The sequence below is a fragment of the Pogona vitticeps genome, chromosome 4, assembly GCF_051106095.1.
Source record: "Pogona vitticeps strain Pit_001003342236 chromosome 4, PviZW2.1, whole genome shotgun sequence".
Taxonomy (NCBI): Eukaryota; Metazoa; Chordata; class Lepidosauria; order Squamata; family Agamidae; genus Pogona; species Pogona vitticeps.
The window spans coordinates 52,089,835-52,109,465 of NC_135786.1; the positions used below are offsets into that span (position 1 = coordinate 52,089,835).

Below are 19,631 nucleotides of genomic sequence, written 5' to 3' on the forward strand. Positions count from 1 at the left end.
TACTGAATCTCTAAAAGCAGTGAGGGAGGGGGAGAACTTTAGGTATGAGGCACATGTTTTAAAGTTAACTTTGTGTTAACTGGCCCCATCACCTCCTGGCAAGTAGAAGGGGAAGATATGGAGGCAGTGACAGATTTTCCTTTCTTAGGCTCCATGATCACTGCAGATGGGGACAGCAGCCACAAAATTAAAAGATGCCTGCTTCTTGGAAGGAAAGCTAGACAAACCTAGACAGCATCTTAAAAAGCAGAGATATCGCCTTGCCAACAAAGGTCCGCATAGTCAAAGCTATGGTTTTCCCAGTAGTTATGCATGGAAGTGCATGGAAGTTATGCAGGACCATAAAGAAGGCTGACCACCAAAGAACTGATGCTTTTGAATGGTGGTGCTGGAGGAGACTCTTGAGAGTCCCCTGGGCTGCAAGGAGAACAAACCTATCCATTTTGAAGGAAATCAACCCTGAGTGCTCATTGGAAGGACAGATCCTGAAGCTGAGGCTCCAGTACTTTGGCCATCTTATGAGAAGAGAAGACTCCCTGGAAAAGACCCTGATGTTGGGAAAGTGTGAAGGCAAGAGGAGAAGAGGATGACAGAGAACGAGATGGTTGGACAGTGTCACCGAAGCAACCAACATGAATTTGACCAAATTCCAGGAGGCAGTGGAAAACAGGAGGGCCTGGCATGCTCTGGTCCATGGGATCATGAAGAGTCAGACACAACTTAATGATTAAACAACAACAACAAATGTGTTCTTACCTGAGAGAAAATGATTTGCAGAATGTAGCTAAGTCATGGCACCATGTTATCTTCTTCCTCGATTTGTCTGGAAACATCTGACACAGAAAATAGCTGACCTTGATTGTCCAAAAACTGTATGGAAGCCATTCTTAATGTTCTTCTCCTGTCTCTTGTTCCAGGGATGTGCGCTGGAATAAAGGAACAATCTTGAAAGCCTCTGTTGATTACATCAGGAGGATGCAGAAAGATTTGCAGAGGTCACGAGATCTCGAAAATCATTCTCGGCGTCTGGAGATGGCAAATAAGCAGCTTTGGCTCCGCATACAAGTTAGCCCTTATCTTTTTGTTCTTAGTTGTCCAAATTGTTTTCATGTGCTTTCTTCTTATCCCCTCATTGAAAATATGCTAGCTTTGATTCATCAGTTCCAACATACACCTTCATTCAATATCTTTTACTCACATCCTCATGGAACATGGAAGAGATTCACAGGTAGTCCTGGCTGCAAACCAAGTTCTCTCTGTAGGCTCCACCCATGTGTTTCCTCCGTAGTTAATATTTAGCAATTGAATGCTGTTGACAGTGGTTTTTCAAGCATGACAATGTATGTTCATTTGCCTTACTGTTGTAGTCCAGCCACACATGGCTTTCTCAGGTGTGTTGATATAGAGACCTAAGAAAATCCCAAACCATCTCTTAGTTTTAAAAACACAAACTCCCTGGATGTTGAAAAATAGTTTATAGAGATACATTATTTTAGTATACTTTTTAAAGCTGTGCCATCCTGTACTTAATTTGATGCAAAGCAATAATCTTTAACCCAGACATACTATAGAAAATAATCCTAATGTTATTGCATATAATACAGCAGGCCTCTGAAAGCCCTTACGTCAGTCAAATTTCTCAGACATCTTCAAAGGCATTCTTATGTTAGTTGTGTGTTGAAATAATCCAGACTAAGAGGCTGACATGCATGTGTTTTGGAGGTTGGGTCCCTGTTGTTTAGTGCTTACTTGCTTGTCTGTCCATAGTGAGACTAGCATCCACATGTTTCTATTCTTTGTATAAGAATTCTTCCATTGTGTGCCTTGTCCTAAAGGAGCTAGAGATGCAAGCTCGACTCCATGGATTGCCGACCACTTCACCCTCTGGCCTGAACATGGCTGAAATAGCACAACAGGTGGTGAAGCAAGAACCCTCTGGGGAGGAGGGGACAACAGAGATGCAGCAGCAGCAGCAGCAGCAGCAGCAGCCACTTCCAGCTCTGCAACCACTTCATGGTGAGCAGGAGACTCAGCACCAGCCTCACTTTGCTCCTCCACAGTCCCCTTATCACCAGCTGGACTTCACTCACAGTCTGAGCTTTGATGACAACTCTACAGGCTTCCATGACACTCTAGACCCCAGCCAAAATGTCTCTTTTCCTGCATTGTCCAAAAAGGAGTTGGACTTGATGCTCATGGAGGATAGCATGTTGCCTGTGGCTTCTGATCCATTGTTCTCTGCTGTGTCCCCAGAAGCTTCAAAGACCAGTAGTCGCCGAAGCAGTTTCAGCATGGAGGACACAGACATGCTGTGATTCAAAGCCTACAAAGGAGAAAAGACTAGGAGTTAAATATTGTTTGTTTTGTGAAGATTTGTCTCTCTGCCTTATCCCTGCAAACTTATTCAAGGGCATGCAAAACCTGATAGAAGTGCATCCTGAACCGGAAACTGTTTGTATGGGGGTGGGGAATGCCCAGCTCTTGGAATGTTACCCACCTACCACCTCCAACTTGATTCTGCCCTGATTTGCCAAAAATGGAGTAATCTTGCCTCATCAGCCATTTGGTTTGATCATTGTGGTCTTGTAACTCTCTTTCAGCCTTTCTGATTCCTGCAGGTATATTTCAAGAGCCCTGTGCCTTTGTACCACATGCTCCACATAGTCACTTTCAGCATTTTGTTGTTGTTGCAACAATGCAATTATAATGTCAATGGCCAGGCAGCAGCTTGCCCTTTTGAAAAGCAGCTTTAACTAAGGCTTTGGCACTAACCTGTTCCAGCAGACAAGTGCATTCCTTAAGCCTCACTGTGGTCTCTTATTTTTTTAAATTGTTGCTGCCATGCTGATGAGATTAATGGCCTGCTTCAGATGTGCTTCCAGTTTGGGGGCTTCTTATGGGGCAGGGATATCCAGTGCACTCTGATAGAAGGAGAGTGTGGTGCTACTGCCAAACTATGAATGGTGATTTTGTATCAGTCATTTCGAGAGATGGAGGGACAGTGCAATAACACGTATGGAAACCTGCCTAAAGATGGAACCTCAAATGGGATATAGCAGCCTTAACAAGTTTTTGCAGTTTTCAGAATTCATACTTCATTTGATCTTGATATAGATCTCTAGTCTGAATCCTCTAAAGCTCAGTCTGTTGAGGTATAATTTTGGGTTCTTCTCTTTATTTTTATTATTTTGGCAGCATACCTAAACGGCAACAGGTACAAAGAGAAGGAAAGGTATGTACATACCTTGAGACTTTCAGAAGTTTTTACTGCAGCTGTTTACCCAAGAGAAGCTACAGGTTGTTTTTCCATTTGAAACCACGATTGTTGAAGAGTATCTCCAGTTGCAAATTTGCTTCTCCCTGACATGTGCCTGTATCTGCGCAGGACTGCAGTCATGTCCATGTGAAGTTGCTCCATAAAGTACTAATTACATAGTCCATCAATCTAGCTTTGAGCCATATTTTTTTGAAAGCTGATTCTATGGCCCTGCTAGATAAAACAACAGCCTAAGTCTTGTCACTTAAGAGTTTTGTTTGGCATAAGCTTTTTGTGCACTGCAGCTCAGTTGTATGCGTATGTCAGACAAAACTTACCAGTCCTTAGGATGGCATAGGAATCTCCGTTGTTCTTCCTGTAACAGACTAACATTGCTACCCTGAAGATTTATGCTAGGTGCTATAACTGCAGCCTTACTGTGAAGAAATACATATTTCTTAGATTCTTACACATAACTTTCCTTTTGCTGAAGTCCTCCTTATTTTTGAAAGGAGATCCACGAATCCCTTTTTTTTTGAACCAGTTCAGTTAAATTTATTCAGCTAAACCTGTGCAATCTCTAGTGTGATTCTAAAGACAATTACATAGTACACTGCATAATGCCAAATGTCCATACTTCAGGATCTGTGTGATGTTGCCCCTCTGTCAGGGTGACCACACAAAAAATGAAGACTGAATTCATGTATCCGTGTATCTTTAATAGTACAATGGTGCCTCGCTTAGTGATGTCAATTGGTTAAAAAAAACATCGCTATGGGAAAACATTGCTAAGCGAAACACCATTTCCCATAGGAATGCATTGAAAACCGGATAATCCGTTCCAATGGGAACAGATTACTGTCCTTAAGCGAAAATCGCCATAGGAAACATCGCTAAGCGAAACGCAGTTCCCCCATTGGAATGCATTGAATAGGTTTCAATGCATTTCAATGGTTTTTGACAGGTCCGTTTTCACTATTTTCGCTAGCTGTCAAACCTACAGTTCAATGCATTCGAATGGGGGGAGAATTCACCAAAAATTAACTAAGAGTCAGAACAAAGCCAAATTAAGTTTGCAAAGATTTTACAAGCTGCACTAACGATTCCAAGCATTTAAAACAGTTTTTGAACATTTTAAGACACACTTAAAATAGCGAAAACGGACATCGCTAAGCGAAACAGGGGGACCTAAACTGTCATCGCTAAGCGAGGCAAGGTCCCAAACATCGCTATGCGAAATTTCCCCATTGGAAACATCGCTAAACGGAGCGCAAGATTGCTTCAAAAACCTCATCGCTAAGCGAATAAATCGTTAAACGAGGCAATCGCTAAGCAAGGCACCACTGTAATATGGAGTAGGCCATTTCTGCAGCTGTAGCTTCTATTAAAAGCTGCCAGAGGTCATTTTAAGGTGGGGTAAAAATGTTTTAAATAAATAAATAAATCTCATCTTCTGAAAGACCATTAAAGGGACAGGAACCCTGTCCTCTTTCATTTGGTCGCGTTACTTGAAACTGCAGAGCTGGAAGGGACCCTATGGATCACCGAGTCCAGCCCCTGTCAAGGAGGCACAGGGGGGAATGGATCTCCCAACCTCTGGTTCGGGTGTCTAAGCCACTAGACCCCTCTGGGCAGTTTCACATTCTACACATGTGCAAAGCTGTTGTTTTCAATACCATTTGCAAAGCATTCATGCATTGTATTTATACCCCACTTAAGGAGCCCAAGCTGGCTTATGGCATGTAAAGAGAAAAATTGTAGTATGTTTTAAAATACAATAATTACAATATTACAACACAGTTAAACTTATTGGCCAGTATCCTATTGTATTATGCAGTCACAGAAGGGCACTCATTTACGTTTTCTTCCTGCTCTGGCATGCTCTCCTTTGCATAGCTGGTCTTTCACTCCTTGTGAAATTGGGCATGCCACCAGATGTTTGGTAAATTGTCCGACAGAGGGCCTGTCAGAATGGGGAACTGCTTATACAGTGAGCTTTACACTCCAAATAGGATAGTGGTCATTGCATATTAAAAACTATGGAATAAAAACAATCCAAAACAATTTAAAAGCACATTAAAAACAGTAAAAGGTATATCATCCCACATTAAAAAACATTTTCTTGGCAACCAGTTACTTACTAAAATCCTGCCTGAAAAGAAGGGCTTTTATTGTCAGAAGAACAGCAAGGCAGGGGCAACTTTTTCTGCAGAATGCTACAACTCATTGTTTACTCTTCAATTGGTGATATGCCCAAGTACCTATGGAGGGAAACACCAAAAATATTAGCACTTCATCACCATCCTTGCATATCTTAGCCTTGACTCTCTCCAGGCAAAAATGAAAGTATTGCCCTACATTGTTTGAAAGAGAGAAATGATGCTGGTTCTAGAAGTGTACACCCCATCTTAATTTTACTTCAGAGCCTTGTTTTTTAGTGTTTGCCTATTTGCTGTTGTCTTGAACTGATAAGGTCACAAAATGTTTTTCCTCCCCTGCTGTTTCCATGTAGTCTTGGGTGGATTTGAGAATGACTTTTTGTCAGTCCTTTAGTTTCTCAGGACATTTTGATCAGGGCTTTAAAATCATCCCAGTCACTTAGGAACTGGTGGTACTTTGCAGTTCCACCCTAGAAACTGTGGTCAAATTATCTTGTTCACAGTTTAGTCTCTTTGGCAGCTCAGGAATTTTAGAAGATGCAAGGACCGTCTTCTTGTCAGTCCTGCTCCACTTTGAGTGGTGTTTGCTTTACCTTGCTATTATGATTTGGACTGTTGTCTTTCACATGACCAATCTGCTCAGTACCTGAATGTAATTATTCAATGACTTAAGAGTAGACTGTGGTTCTTTTTGAGTTGCAGCACTTAGTGTCATCAAGCCTGTGAAATGTTACTAGATCTTGCCTGCTACTAAGTGGTTTGGCTGGGCAATTCCACCTGGACTTGCTTGAATCCAAAGTTTTTGCTTAACTTGCTGAATGATAAGATGCTATTGCTTCTCAAAAGAATATTTGAAGAGAGCTGGTCAAATGAGGATGGAGGGATGTAGTTATTACCTGCTGGGAAGTATCAGGTGATCTTGTTTGGATTTTATATTAAGCTTCTTAGTCCTTTTGAGCTTGCAGCAGGTTTGCATTCTGCCTTAAAGGCTTGTCAAAACTATCTAGAATCTGTCCCCATGGGCTCCTTGGTCTGTGAAGAAAGGAGAGATTTTTCTCCTTTATTATTTGAAATCTGGATCCTGTCTGTTACAGTCAATGGATTCAAAAAGAAAGGCCATACAGTAGCTCAGCCACCTTTGCATACATTTTGATCCCCAGTATCTCCAGCTAAAGGAACCAGGCAACAGGGAGGAACCTCTGCCTAAGAAATTAGAGAGCCACTCACGGAGCACAAAACACTGGGCTAGATGGACCAGTTGTCTAACGTGATGGAAATCGGCTTTCTATATTAAATAACTGAAGAAAACCTGAGAAGGAGGGGACATTTCAAGCAACAGCTTTGTCTTCCTTGAAACAAATCTTCTTTGAATTAGGAATAATCCACCAAAGAGCTATCAAACTACATATTCCTGTTAGTCAAATCAGTGCCTTCAGCTGACCTAGGATTCTATGATCTGTAGCTTTTTAGGACCCCCTCTACATAGTCTCTTAACTGTTATATGATATTATTGTAATTCCTTTTGTTCACTAGTTGCAAAGAGGCAGGTAGTGGTCTGTCTGTACTTAGCAGAGACAAGGAGAGAGGATGGCTTGATTCAGGAAGGACAAGTACTGTAGGAAGTCCAATTAAAAAAAAAAACAAGTAAGCAAAGTGCTCATAAAATGGTAGAGATTTCTGAGATTTGCCTTAAAACAACATATGGCTGGATGACCAAACGTGATGCAGTTGCACAATATGTGTGTGGCGGGGAGTATACAGCTTTCAAAGAAGATGACCAATAATAATAATAAACATCTTGGATGTTTACAGAATGTTGTTTGTATGCAGGGAGAAAGTATGGTATCAGTCACTAATCACATCATAAATACTGTAAAACCATAGCTTGGAAAATCCACTCACCATGTTGGCCTGGAAGTGGTGGGATGTGTCATCCAATAAAGTAACTTTCCCAGGCTCTGAGCAAAATGCAACAAAATCCTGTAATGTGCTTGCAAGCAGCACTCAAAAAAGCAGTGCACTGCTTCAGAGGCATAAGATCCTTTTTTTCTCCAGTGTAGCAGCTGAATTTCATTAATAACTAAATCCAGGTGAGAGCATGTGTTTCCATCAACTTTAGAGCACTTCAGATTTTAATAAAGCCACATGTCATGTGTTGGTCAAATCTACTACAAGTTCATCCAGGGCATGCTTTTTCATGTTTTCAGTGCCACAGCAATTAATATTTGTATTATTGTGAGAGACCTGTATTCTGAAAATATTTTAACTCTTTTGTGCCAAAGTAAATTCATGCAGAGTCACTATTTTGCGCCACAAAGACCCATGTAGACTTTTGACCTGTGTATATTTTCCTGTTCATTTCTGTTTCATTTTGAATTGTGACAAAATGTTTTAAGACTGTGAAACAAATGCAGTGCGACTGTATACAAAATATGCATGTGAACCTTGGGAAAACATTGAATGAATGAATGAATGAATGAATGAATGAATGAATGAATGAATGAATGAATGAATGAATGAGGTGATTCAAAAACTGTGGGGTTTAGTCAGCAGATATTATAGGAGATGCACTTACTTTTGCTCACAACACCTGCAGCTGTTGCATAGGTGTTGTACAGAACATGCTTGCAATAGCATCTTGGGTCCTTCTTGGATGATACCTGTGACATCACTTTAGCCCAGAAAATGTTTCCCCTTTCCCTCCCGATGGCATTTTTTCAAGACCTAAATGTCTCATTATTTTATGTCATTTTCTTCCTTTAAAATTTTGTTCACAATTAGAGTATGGATGGGCAACCATGACCCTCCAGATATCTTTGGACTACAGCTGGCATCAGCCCTAGTCAGCATAATCGGTGCTGAGGGTAGGATGCTTGGAGTTGTAATCCAGGGCCACAGCTGCACATCCCTGCTTTAGATGTTTTATTTTGCACACAGATTGACTTGCACATCCACTCTTTAGTATGGTAGTATACATCTACTCCCAGAATTTGTAAAACCAATTTTTTAAAACCCCAAAAGAGTCTCCAGAAAGTCTACCTCCAGCCCTCTCCACTGTGTGGTGATGGAGTACAGAACTAAGTGCATGCTGACATCCAGTATGCAGGAGTGAATCAAGTCTGATATTTTATTTGGAGGCTTGCATCATAGTGCCTGCTGCAAAGATGGACTATTGTTATAAGGATGTATGGATGGCAGTAACACACAACACAATACCGACAGCAGATTTACCAAGGAGGAATTTATTAACTCTACTAAAAGTACTGAAAAGACGACAGCAGCTTTGGCTAGCTTGCCCCAACCTGTTGGCCTACAGATGTGTTGGCCCATGCTAACTGGGTGATGATGAGATCTGTACTCCTTGCCCAATGGAACTGGAAGGCACCAGTCCGAGGGAGGCTGCAAGAGATGGTCCGTTCCAGAACCTTGCAGTTCCACTATTTTGTATGAACAAATATATGTGCCTCAAAACATTATCCTTCAGAGCTATACTGGTATAGATGTATGTGAAGTATCCACAGAAGAATATTGGGCATCATCCAAATGTAAGTCCTCTAAGGCACTATGTCTGTATGGTCTGGAAGCAGAAAATAGTGCAAACTCCTGTGGGTGTGCAGAGTACATTCTTAGCAGCAAAAATGTATAGTGACTAGAATATACATATGTCTAGTTCTTGCTCAGTATAATTTGAGAGAAAAGGGATCACACATGTAATTGGAAAGCCTATTGGGCAAAAAAGGAGGGCTTCAGAATGTTTGTTGATGTTCACCATGACCTAATGATTCACAAGATGTGTATATATAAGTATATATATAAAGGGTCTGAGGGATACATTGTAAGAGGGAGCTGTCAGGTTGTGACAGAAATATCTCAGTGGAAGTGAGGTTAGGGTGAGGGGGGGAGGTAGGAAAATAATTTATTGCCAAGGTTCTTTCTCAATCCACTGCATGCATGACATATATAATTTAATGCTCATGAGGTGCTTCTGCATGTAGTAACCAAAGAATATAGTTGTTACATGCATTATGCAGTGTGCTTGAATGATTCACAATATAGGGTATAGGAAAAAGATGTGAATGTAATCTTAGCTTAAGTCCGTTTTGAACCTGTAGCTTCTTTTCTCCTCAGGATTTAAAACTGTGGCACATGTTTGTAATTCCTTATTATATGGGATAGGGAAACCTGCTAAACAAAAACAAATGGTGGTGGTGGTGAAGTCACCCTGTGTTCACAAGTTATACAACACAATCATGCGGCTGTTTCCTTGGCAGCAATTCCCCTTAAAGACAACAAGGTGCATGTTTGAGTAGATTCACCTACAATTGCATAGTCACAGTGCAATCCTGTACCCATCTGCCCAAATAGTAAATCCTATCATAGTCAGTAGCATTTACTTCTGGGTAGGTATGCATCAGATTGCAGCCTTAAGAGCTGAACCGTTTGCCACCTCTTGTTCAATATGATTCAAGATACAGAAGATTTTTTTTTAATAATTTGTGAATGTGAAGAACCAAAACATTTTTTTCTTAAAAAGCATCTAGCAACCTTTTTTGATACCTCAGCTTCCAGGTAACTGGACAAATAACCCAATATTCAGAAGGAACTGCACTGTACTGAAGTCTGTTGAGATCCACACTTTTTGAAGTCACACTTTTTGAAACCTTGGGGACAATTTTTTATATATATTCTTTTTTTCCCTTTCTCCCAATACTGCTATACAGTATCACACAGGATGCTTTGTTGAGTATAGTGTGGTGGTGTGTACCTTGCATAGACAACAAGGATTACGCATAAACTGATGGAGTATGTATTGTGCCTATAGGGCTCCCAGCTGGGATAGACAAAAGGTACACATTAACCAAAATCTCTTCCAGTGTTAAAATGGAGCTTATCCTTTTTTCTTTTTCTTTCCCTTCCCTTCTTTCTTTCCTTTTTGATGAGAATTTGTCACAGATTTTTAAAATAATGTTTTTGTTATTTTTCAAAAAAGGAAGACCTGCACCATGCTCTGATTCTGAAATGTTACTACTGTTTTATAAATAAATGTATAAAATAATGGACTGGAACAGAGAGGAAAAAATCATTAAAATTTATTTATTTATGCTGGATTGATGCATCTTGTTTTGGGATGGAGGGAGTACAGCAATGCATTTCAACAGCAACTTCCAATTTGGAAAGGGTGACTTTTGTACTCAATATGTCTTTGAAACCAGCATGGACTTTATGTCCTTTAAACAAACTGTGCTTGCAGATTAAGGGCACAAGGTGGTGCTGTTGGTAAGCTTTTACCTTTCAGAAATGAATATAGCTTTCCTGTATAATATCTTCTTTATGGCATGTGAAATTAACACACTGTCAATTGCCATTCCATAGACTTTAAAAACAACAACAGCAAAGGTGGAAACAAGTATTCAAACTGTTTTGCATTTGTGGGGAATTATTTGTTTATCAGACAAAAACTATGGCATTGCCAGTTAGTTTGCTTAATCCATTTCTAACTACAATAATATGATGAATAAGGCAACTACAGTTTCTAGGCTATGTGTAAATCAATTCTGGCAGTCACCTAACACAGGGAAAGCTGTGCTGGACCAGATGCAAGGCCCTTGCTTGCAGGAAGCCAACAAGTAGACATGAGTGCAATAACACTCTTCCATCCATTTTCACCACCACCTCCTATTGAGAACAATAACAACTGGTATCCTAGAAAAGTGGTGGATTAGAGGACATTGTTTGGCAGAGTTGTGGCTGGGGGAAGCTCATAGGATGCAAAAAGTGTATCTATTTTGCCACCCACTCTTTTTCAATACCTGAAAGACACAAGTAATATAAAAATACAGTATATGGCATGGAAATAAACCAAAGAGTATCCTACCTTAAGCAGGAGTGGCTCCATACTCTTACTCTTGGTTCTGTTGGCATATAAGAAGAGTGGCCACTGCCTCCACATTCTTAATTTACAAATAACCACTCCAGAAGCCAGAAGTTGGTTCTCTTGAATTTCAAGAAGTGAACCTTGTGTGTCGTTCCATCTTCTGCTTGGCATTGTCAGATATTTAAATATACCATGTGGCTCCCCATTATCTTTCCTCACAGACCCAGTTCTTCCAAATATTTCAGAGAGCACTATTTTAACGAGGGACTTCCTGGTAGGATGGAAATGTTGTTGTGGATGGGAGAGATAAGATTCACACGCAAGGTTCAAGACATGCCTGTGGTCATACTGAGTAACACCAGACCTTGGAACATTTTATTTCAAGTAAGGAACTTGATACATTACTCAATACCATTACTTCAATCATGGCTTGCATGTTATTAACATATTGTGTTGCCAGATAAATATAGGGTCTGCAATCAGGGTTTCCATCCTTCACAGATAAATTATACATAGGATTCATCCACACACTGGTGTTTTCTCTAGTTGTTCTGAGATGGTTCTAATATTTTTGTTGCTGCCATTGCAGGTTTGAATAGATCATCAGGATATTTATGTCAACACATGGGGAGGGTATTTATTGCTGGACATACTGGGTTGCTCTGATATTTCCTGTCCACATCCATTCAGAATTGCCCCTTCAAGTCTTACTCTAATAAGTATTTCCCTGTCCTTTGGTTATCTCCTCCTCCCTCTCCCTGAGTACTTCACTCTCTTTTTTTCACCCTTCCCTCGTTGTCTTATCTACTCACAGATCGTGGAAAGATGACGATTGAACAGGATTTTTTTTTTCACCCATAAGGAAACATTATCAGATTGAGACATACCCACAAGGTGCACAGATCAGTCTGGAACAATACTACAGCACAGTTCAGAGCAAATCATGCGGTGGAGCATACTGGAGTTAGGTAAAGATTCCTCTTGACATTTAGTCCAGTTGTGTCTGACTCTAGGGTATGGTGCTCTTCCCCGTTTCCAAGCTGTAGAGCCAGCATTTGTCTGTAGACAGTTTCTGTGGTCACGTGGTCAGCGTGATTAGACATAGAAGGCCATTACCTTCCCACCGTGGTGGTACCTATTTATCTACTCGCATTTACATGCTTTCAAACTGCTAGGTTGGCAGGAGCTGGGACAAGCAACGGGAGCTCACTCTGTCACATGGATTCGATCTTACGACTGCTGGTCTTCTGACCCTGCAGCACAGAGGCTTCTGTGGTTTAACCTGCAGTGCCACCACGTCCCTTTATACTGGAGTTAAGCAGAACCAAAATGCATCAATACTGCTGGTAGTGTGAAAAACAGAAAAACAAATTTTGTCCTGCTTTGACTTTGTTAAAACTAATTTCAGCCCTGTGTTAGGAGGCAGTATGTTGCTGCTCCCAGACTTTGGAATTCCCTTCCACAGGAGGCCAGGCTGGTTCCATCTTTGCTCTCCTTCTGCAAGCAGGCAAAGACTTTTCTCTTCAGGCAAGCTTTTCATCAGCGACTAGCTGCCTGAGGTGTTTCAATGGATGATTATGCCTTACTGCTTTAAATGCATTTTTAGTGTTGTTTTGTTTACTATTTTTTAGTGTGGTATTTGTTTAATACTTTTTAGTATTTGTATACTTGCTGTTTTTAGGTTTAAATGTTGTATTTTAATGTTTTAAGCCACCCTAAGGAGAAAGGTAACCGGGATGTGGTGGTGCTGCAGATTAAACTGCAGAAGCCTCTGTGCTGCAAGGTCGGAAGACTAGCAGTTGTAAGATTGAATTCACGCAACGAAGTGAGCTCCCGTTGCTTGTCCCAGTTCCTGCCAACCTAGCAGTTCAAAAGCATGTAAAATGCAAGTAGATAAATAAGTACCACCATGGTGGGAAGGTAATGGCGTTCCGTGTCTAGTTGCGCTGCCCACATGACTATGGATACTGTCTACGGACAAACGCAGGCACTACAGCTTGGAAACGGGGATGTTGGACATGACTGGAGAATTTGTCAACAGGAACCTTTACCTTTACCTAAGGAGAAAGATGGGGTAAAATATTTTAAATAAATATCACAGGTGCAAGGAAAACTGAACAAACACTCAGTATGACTAGACTTATAGAATTATAGAAAGGTGATGCAATCTTGGTTTAAAAATCTGCAATAACGGAGAGTCTGTCACCTTCCATGGTAGTCTACTCCAACACTGAACAGCTCTTTCTGTCAGGAAGGTTTTCTTAATTTTTATTTGAAATCTCATTTTTTATCACCTGAAACCATTAGTTCAGGTCTTAATCTCCAAAAGTGCAGAAAGCAAACTTGTCCCCATCTTCTATGTGGAAGCTATTTAAGTATTTGAAAATGACTATCATATCATCTCTCAATATTCTTATTGTAATGCTAAAAATACTCCTCACAGGATTTGGCTTCCAGACATTTTCCATCTTGGTTGCCCTCCTCTGGACACATTGCTTTTTGTAGATATCCTTCTGCAGTGCCCAAAATGAAAGTCTTGGGGAACTGCTATGCTTCTCTAGATCTCTGAACAAGGAAAATAAATCTTGTAAGTGCCTTTGTTGCACAACCTCCAGCATCAGCAGTGCTGGCCACAGCAGAAACTTCCTCTTCTAAATTGTCTGCCCCCACCCTGTGATGTCCCAAGACCCTGTTCCCTTGTCTCAGGTTTTGGCCCTGAAATCACCAGGAATGGGATGCAGCTGACCTGGCAACCTTATTGGTAGGATTCATTATATTCTAGTCTTACACTGGTAGGACTAATATATGGGCTGCTGCTTTGCTCTAAGAAGGGAGTTGGAACCTAGAAAGTGCCCTTGTTCAACATTTTGTAACTGAAGGTGAGCTTCCTTCAGAACAGTGGTTCCCAACCTTGGGTCCCCAGATGTTATCAAACTGCAGCTCCCAGAAATCCTGGTCAACACGGCTAGTGATGAAAGCTTCTGGGAGTATTACCGCAAGAACATCTGGGGACCCAAGGTTGGGAACCACTGCTCTAGAACATGGGAAAATCAGAAGACCTCTGCTGAATTAAGCTAATGGTGTCTCTAGCTCAGCAGCCTGTTTCTAACACTAGTCAGCTAGACTTTGCTTTCTGGTTTGCTCATTCCACATCTCACCTTTGTCCCTAAACTGGTACTTCTAACCTGAAGGCTCCAGTGCTGTTGCAACACGTAAGTTTTTCTTGAGATTCAAAGGAATGTATCTAGAAGAACTTTTAAAAACTGACTGCCTTTCAGCTTTAAAAGGTGTTTCAATTTCTAGTTTGGCAGCTGGATGTCTGTGGGATTCAAGACTTTTTGAATTTCTATTAATGCTGCTACTATTTACTCAACTATGTTTTCCCAAACAATCTGGATTTAAAGTAATCCTGATGGTCGTGTTACTCTGGCCAGATTAAAAGACTGAGACTTGGGGCTGAAATGAATTGTTATTGGTGTAAACTCAAAAGAGCAAGTACACTAGTAACAAGTGGTCTTCCAGTACCTGAGAGCAAAATTAATTCTTGAGCTGCAGTAAACTATATATACACAACAGGTATGCAGTGTTGCTTGAGTTTTATTAAAGCTCTTCTAAGAAGCCATGCTACTTGCTTTTCATGGGGTTCCAAAGATGAATTGTTCTAACATCATGTACTTCAGTTGAAACCCTTGTGAAATTCATTATAAACTGCCTTCTACTCACATGGCATTCTCTACTGTCTTTAACATGGCATACTCCATCTAATCACCAAGCTTGTCAGAACAGAAGCTAATCACATCACTCCCTGTGTCTTGGAACTGGCAGCTAAAGTGGCTGTTGAGTAAAGAGTTGAGTGCAAACCCTTCTCAATGTAGGGCTGAGCTGTCTGAAGATTTTGTCATTATCCTCTTTGGAACTGATTTGGCTCCGAAGGATAGGACCTTCAAAGCTACTCAGAGTTAGCAACTCATACATGGACAAAATGATGAGGAAAAACATTACCCAAATAGCATGGATTAGCATGCATTTTGCATATGCAAATTTACACATTTAGGTGAAAATGTAGGGAAAAAATCCATACTTTAATTAGAGAGACAGTACATTCACCACAATGGGGAAGATGACATTTGCACCAATTCAGCCTTCAGCCTGTGATATTGATGGGCAACTTCCCATCATCTATTGTCCCGTCTTATGATTCATGCTTAAATTAATTAAGACTATCAGAGGACAAGCCTCTGTTTGAAGATGTTCTCTGTTCAAAGGGTTCTCTAGTCCAGCAAACAGAAGACACATTCTCTATATAACAAAACATATAGCCATCCAAAAGCTACCCCAGAAACTTGACTTTTGATGTTCTAATTTCCCACTTGCTTCTGATAGTTTGAATCTGTTGAGATTAGATAAACCTTCCACTTATAAGATTCCATTACTCCACTGTGTACTTTAGTCTTAAACAGAAAGTACGTAGTAGTTTGAGTAGAAAAATCCATAACACCATCATGCCTCAACTGGTACTTGCATTGTATTTTCAGACTCATTGGCATCTACTGTGAGGCATAGACAAAACTTGACCGGAGCAGGCCTTCTCCCATATTTTGTGGTAATCTGCCTCCCACTTTCAATCCACAAGCTTCCCTTATTGAAAAGAAGGCTTTGAAAGTGACTGGATGCGTGTAATTCATAATGATTTATTGTATGGTTTAGAATAGAAGCAAATCAAATCCGAAGTATAACTTATCCTACAATCTGAAGTAGCACTGACCTGACTACTAAAAGGCCTTTTTCTTTAACCTGAAACTTCCCCTTTATCAATTTCTCTTTACTATTTGGGCCCTTCCAATATGATGCTAGAAGTCAAGGGGTTAGGAAGTCTAGGCCCTGTAACCATGACAACACTCTTTCAGCTGCAGACCTGTGATTAGCTGCCCTCTTCAGTAATTAAACCCTCAGGGAAAGTGATGGGTACATATCTGACACAAACAATTGAGATAGGAAACTACCTGAAGAGCCACATATATGTTTCCTACTCTTCACACTGTGTTTTTGTGGTTGCGGAGGGATGAGGTTTGATTGTGTAATGCCTTTCTCTTATTGAGATAGCAGCCATTCTAGGCAGGCATAAAATGTTATTACGTTCTTTCCCAAAAGTATTTCCTCTTTGCCACAGAGGCTTTTGAACGGAGCCAGTGGAATATATTTCCAAGCATTTCATCTCTTCAAGGCTAAACTACTCACTGGCTGATTCATGAAATAATCCTAAACTTGCAATTGTTCTCTCTTGACTAGAGATCCCCATACCAGGTGCACCTAATGGGAGCCCAGCCCAAGGAACTGGCCCATCCATTCATACATCACGGTGCCGCCAGCCTCCTGCTCTTTTGGCCAATCACAGAAATAACCCCCGCCATCTATTGGCTTGGCTGGCCTCTCAGGAGCCATGCAGGGAGACATGTCCTCCCAGCCCCTGCCTGGAGTTGCCAGCCGAGCGACAAGATGGTAGAGCTACTTCCACAATTGGCAAGAAGAGCAGGAGGTTGACAGCTGGGTGTTGCATGAGTGGACGGGTTGATTCTGAGGGCCAGACCCACATTAGGTGTACGTGGAATGGGGATATTCGTATATGAATATCCCCATCTTTACTCTTGATGACTTAGTTTGAGATATTAGAAGCCATGGGATTTATGTGAAAATTTTCCTCTCCACTTACTGCATGACATGGTTCACTCATGCAACATGAAATGCACTTACCAATATATGGGACATACACAGTTTCTACCACCTTTAGCAGGAGGTGAGGTGGGTTGGATGGGTGGGAGGTAAGGGTGGAAAATGAGGCTTGTGGTGGGGGACCCGAGAGGGTGACTGCAATGGACCTAATGTTCTTAGAGGGGACGCTCTGCTTTTCTCTGACCAGTAAAGGGCAGCCAGGCTCTTTTCTTGTTAAACATAAGCAATAAAGGGGAGGGGTGGCGGGAGGAAGTGTCTGTGGAGATCTTTAGCCAAGGAAGCTCAAGACCTGCCTAATGGTGCCCACAGGATAATGGCAGTGGCAAGGAGGACGGGGAGAGGTGGCAGAGGAAGGAAGTGGCTATCAGATGCTAATCCACTTGAAACCAATTAAAATCTCACATGTAGTTTCTAGAACCAGTTTATGGCCCTACTATAAATCATAGTAAGAATGTTCAAATTGAATGCACACAGCCTTACCAAAAACATGTAACTTTCTATTGATTTTAAATATATCAGAGCTGAAATATATTCAAATCAGCAGAATATTCATGCCCTTAGTTGGGAACAGCTCCTGTCTTATGCACTAGCCATGTCATTCTTCCTGAGAAAGGAGATGGGTGAAGGATCATTCGTTTCTCATATAAATTCATATTCATGTATCTAATTTTTCCTTTTTAACCCCAGACACAAATTGAAGTTGGCAGGACCCTGTGTACTTTTGACAATACTGCCTTTTAGGCTGGATTTTCATAGCCTGGTGACCCTCAGATGTATCGCCAGCTGGGAATGGCTGGGTTGGCTGGGATAACACAGACTAACACATCTGAAGGGCACCAGGTTGTACTAAAGACTGATTTAAAGGATGAGCAGTCCTAGCAGGACAAATAGCTTGGTGGAATGCACTTGAGCAGCATTGCTACTTATTGGTCATTAATCTTTCACAGGACTCAGAAATGGTAGTATTGACTTACCTAATATTCCCATAACAAATCATATTTAAACAGTGTATTATACTGTATTAGCAGGCCCCTGATTAAATACTCCAAATTTAATTTTTAATTGAATGGTATTGAGGGACTTACTGGAATCTGATACTAATATCTCACGATTATCTTCTTGTTGTTTTAAAATATGTTTTAGGCTCTTAAAAATGACAGTAGTTGTTGTGTAGCATGTGTTCAGGCGCATGTTGCACCACCAAAATTAACCATAATTTTAAAGTTTACATTTATGGCATTCATTTTCAGGAATGCCCCTCTGAAAAAGCTGAGCAATTGGAAGCTGCTTTACACATCTGCAGAGCAGAACAAATTCAAGGAACTGTGGCAGTTTCTCTTGAGAAGCCATAGTTATATCTCAGATTGGTCAACTACAACAAAGCCCCTAAAACAGACTCACTAGGATGTGGGTAAAAAAAAAACCCAAGACTAATCTTGGAAACTTTATTAAAAGAAAAGGAGGGTGGAAAAAGAAAAAGAAAAGGAGAGAGTTCAGACACTTAAAAATAAAAAAAAGAACCCTCATCCTGATTTGATTTATCTGGGGAGTGTGAACACTAAATAGAGAACAACGCCTGAAGTGTGAATTATTTCCTATATTAACACAGAGGAAAAACTGATAGCCTTTTCATGTCAGGAGAATAGCAAGGAGAGGAGGAGGGGAAGAATGACATTGTTCAATCTCAGGGTTTGCTCACTCTTTATCAGGCGGAGATCAAAATTTATTCCCAGGATGAGGCCTGCGGCCTGGCTGAGGCCCTAGAGATTTTTAAGGGCCTAATTAAGAAAACAGGATGAAAATGGTGAAATAAGAGGCCAATTTACTTCTTGCAGAATAGGGAGATCAAATCAACTTATGAGCAATTAATGTGCACAAGGAGAGAATAAAAGAATGCTGGGAGATGGTAGAGGGCCTCATTTTAATGACATGCTCTGGTGTTGGTATAGAGGATTACTCTGAAGGTCAGATGTAGATTGAAACGACCTTGCAAATTCTTAACCCTCCTTCCAATTAATAGAACCAACTCAGAAATGCAAAAGACCAGTCTAACAGAGCAGGCTTCCCTTTGCGATCAGAAGGGAGCGAGGACGAAAGGGGGTTTCCTTCTGCGAAACAGCTGTCACAAAAGAGGGGGCTTCGAAAGGGCTGTTGATTACAGAATACAAGTCACCCAGTGGGGGGAATGTGTGTCAAGACCCTAAGTGGTATATAAAAAGCCAGGGAAGGGTTACATGGGGTTGTGATTCTTATTAACTTCCCTGCAGAGACCTCCGCAGGTATATCACACACAAAGATTGCCCACTGCAAAGTCCATATCCTGGGAGATACAAAAGAGAGAACAGTGAAGTTAGTAAACAGATGTTTTTCTCCCCTCATATTTTACCCACATAGAATGTTCTGTAAGTGTAGCTATTGTCTGTGGCAATATTCTTATGGGTACCCCATTACGAGAAACATTTTTATTGGACAGTAGATGTTCCCCATGAGTTAAATCTTCTTTCCACATTCACTTTATGAAAAGACATACCACAAATTTAATTACTTGTACCTAACATTACTTGTACGTAATCAGAGTTCACACCAAATTCATATCATTTAAAAAAATTAA

At 40.8% G+C, this 19,631-nt stretch overlaps 1 protein-coding gene and 1 long non-coding RNA gene across 2 annotated transcripts in view; one reads left to right on the forward strand and one right to left on the reverse strand.

Moving 5' to 3' along the window:
- Positions 1-10,523, forward strand: part of TFEB (transcription factor EB) — a 100,436-nt gene extending 89,913 nt beyond the window's left edge. The window contains exons 9-10 of the mRNA XM_020796497.3: positions 918-1,065; positions 1,836-10,523. Coding sequence (XP_020652156.3) covers positions 918-1,065; positions 1,836-2,315 — 628 coding nt within the window. The 3' untranslated portion in view covers positions 2,316-10,523. The remainder of the gene's footprint in view (positions 1-917; positions 1,066-1,835) is intronic.
- The window catches only part of LOC144589123 (uncharacterized), a 70,110-nt gene that overhangs the window by 2,217 nt on the left and 48,262 nt on the right, over positions 1-19,631 (reverse strand). Inside the window, exon 2 of the long non-coding RNA XR_013545024.1 lies at positions 757-19,340. This is a non-coding gene — a long non-coding RNA (uncharacterized LOC144589123). The remainder of the gene's footprint in view (positions 1-756; positions 19,341-19,631) is intronic.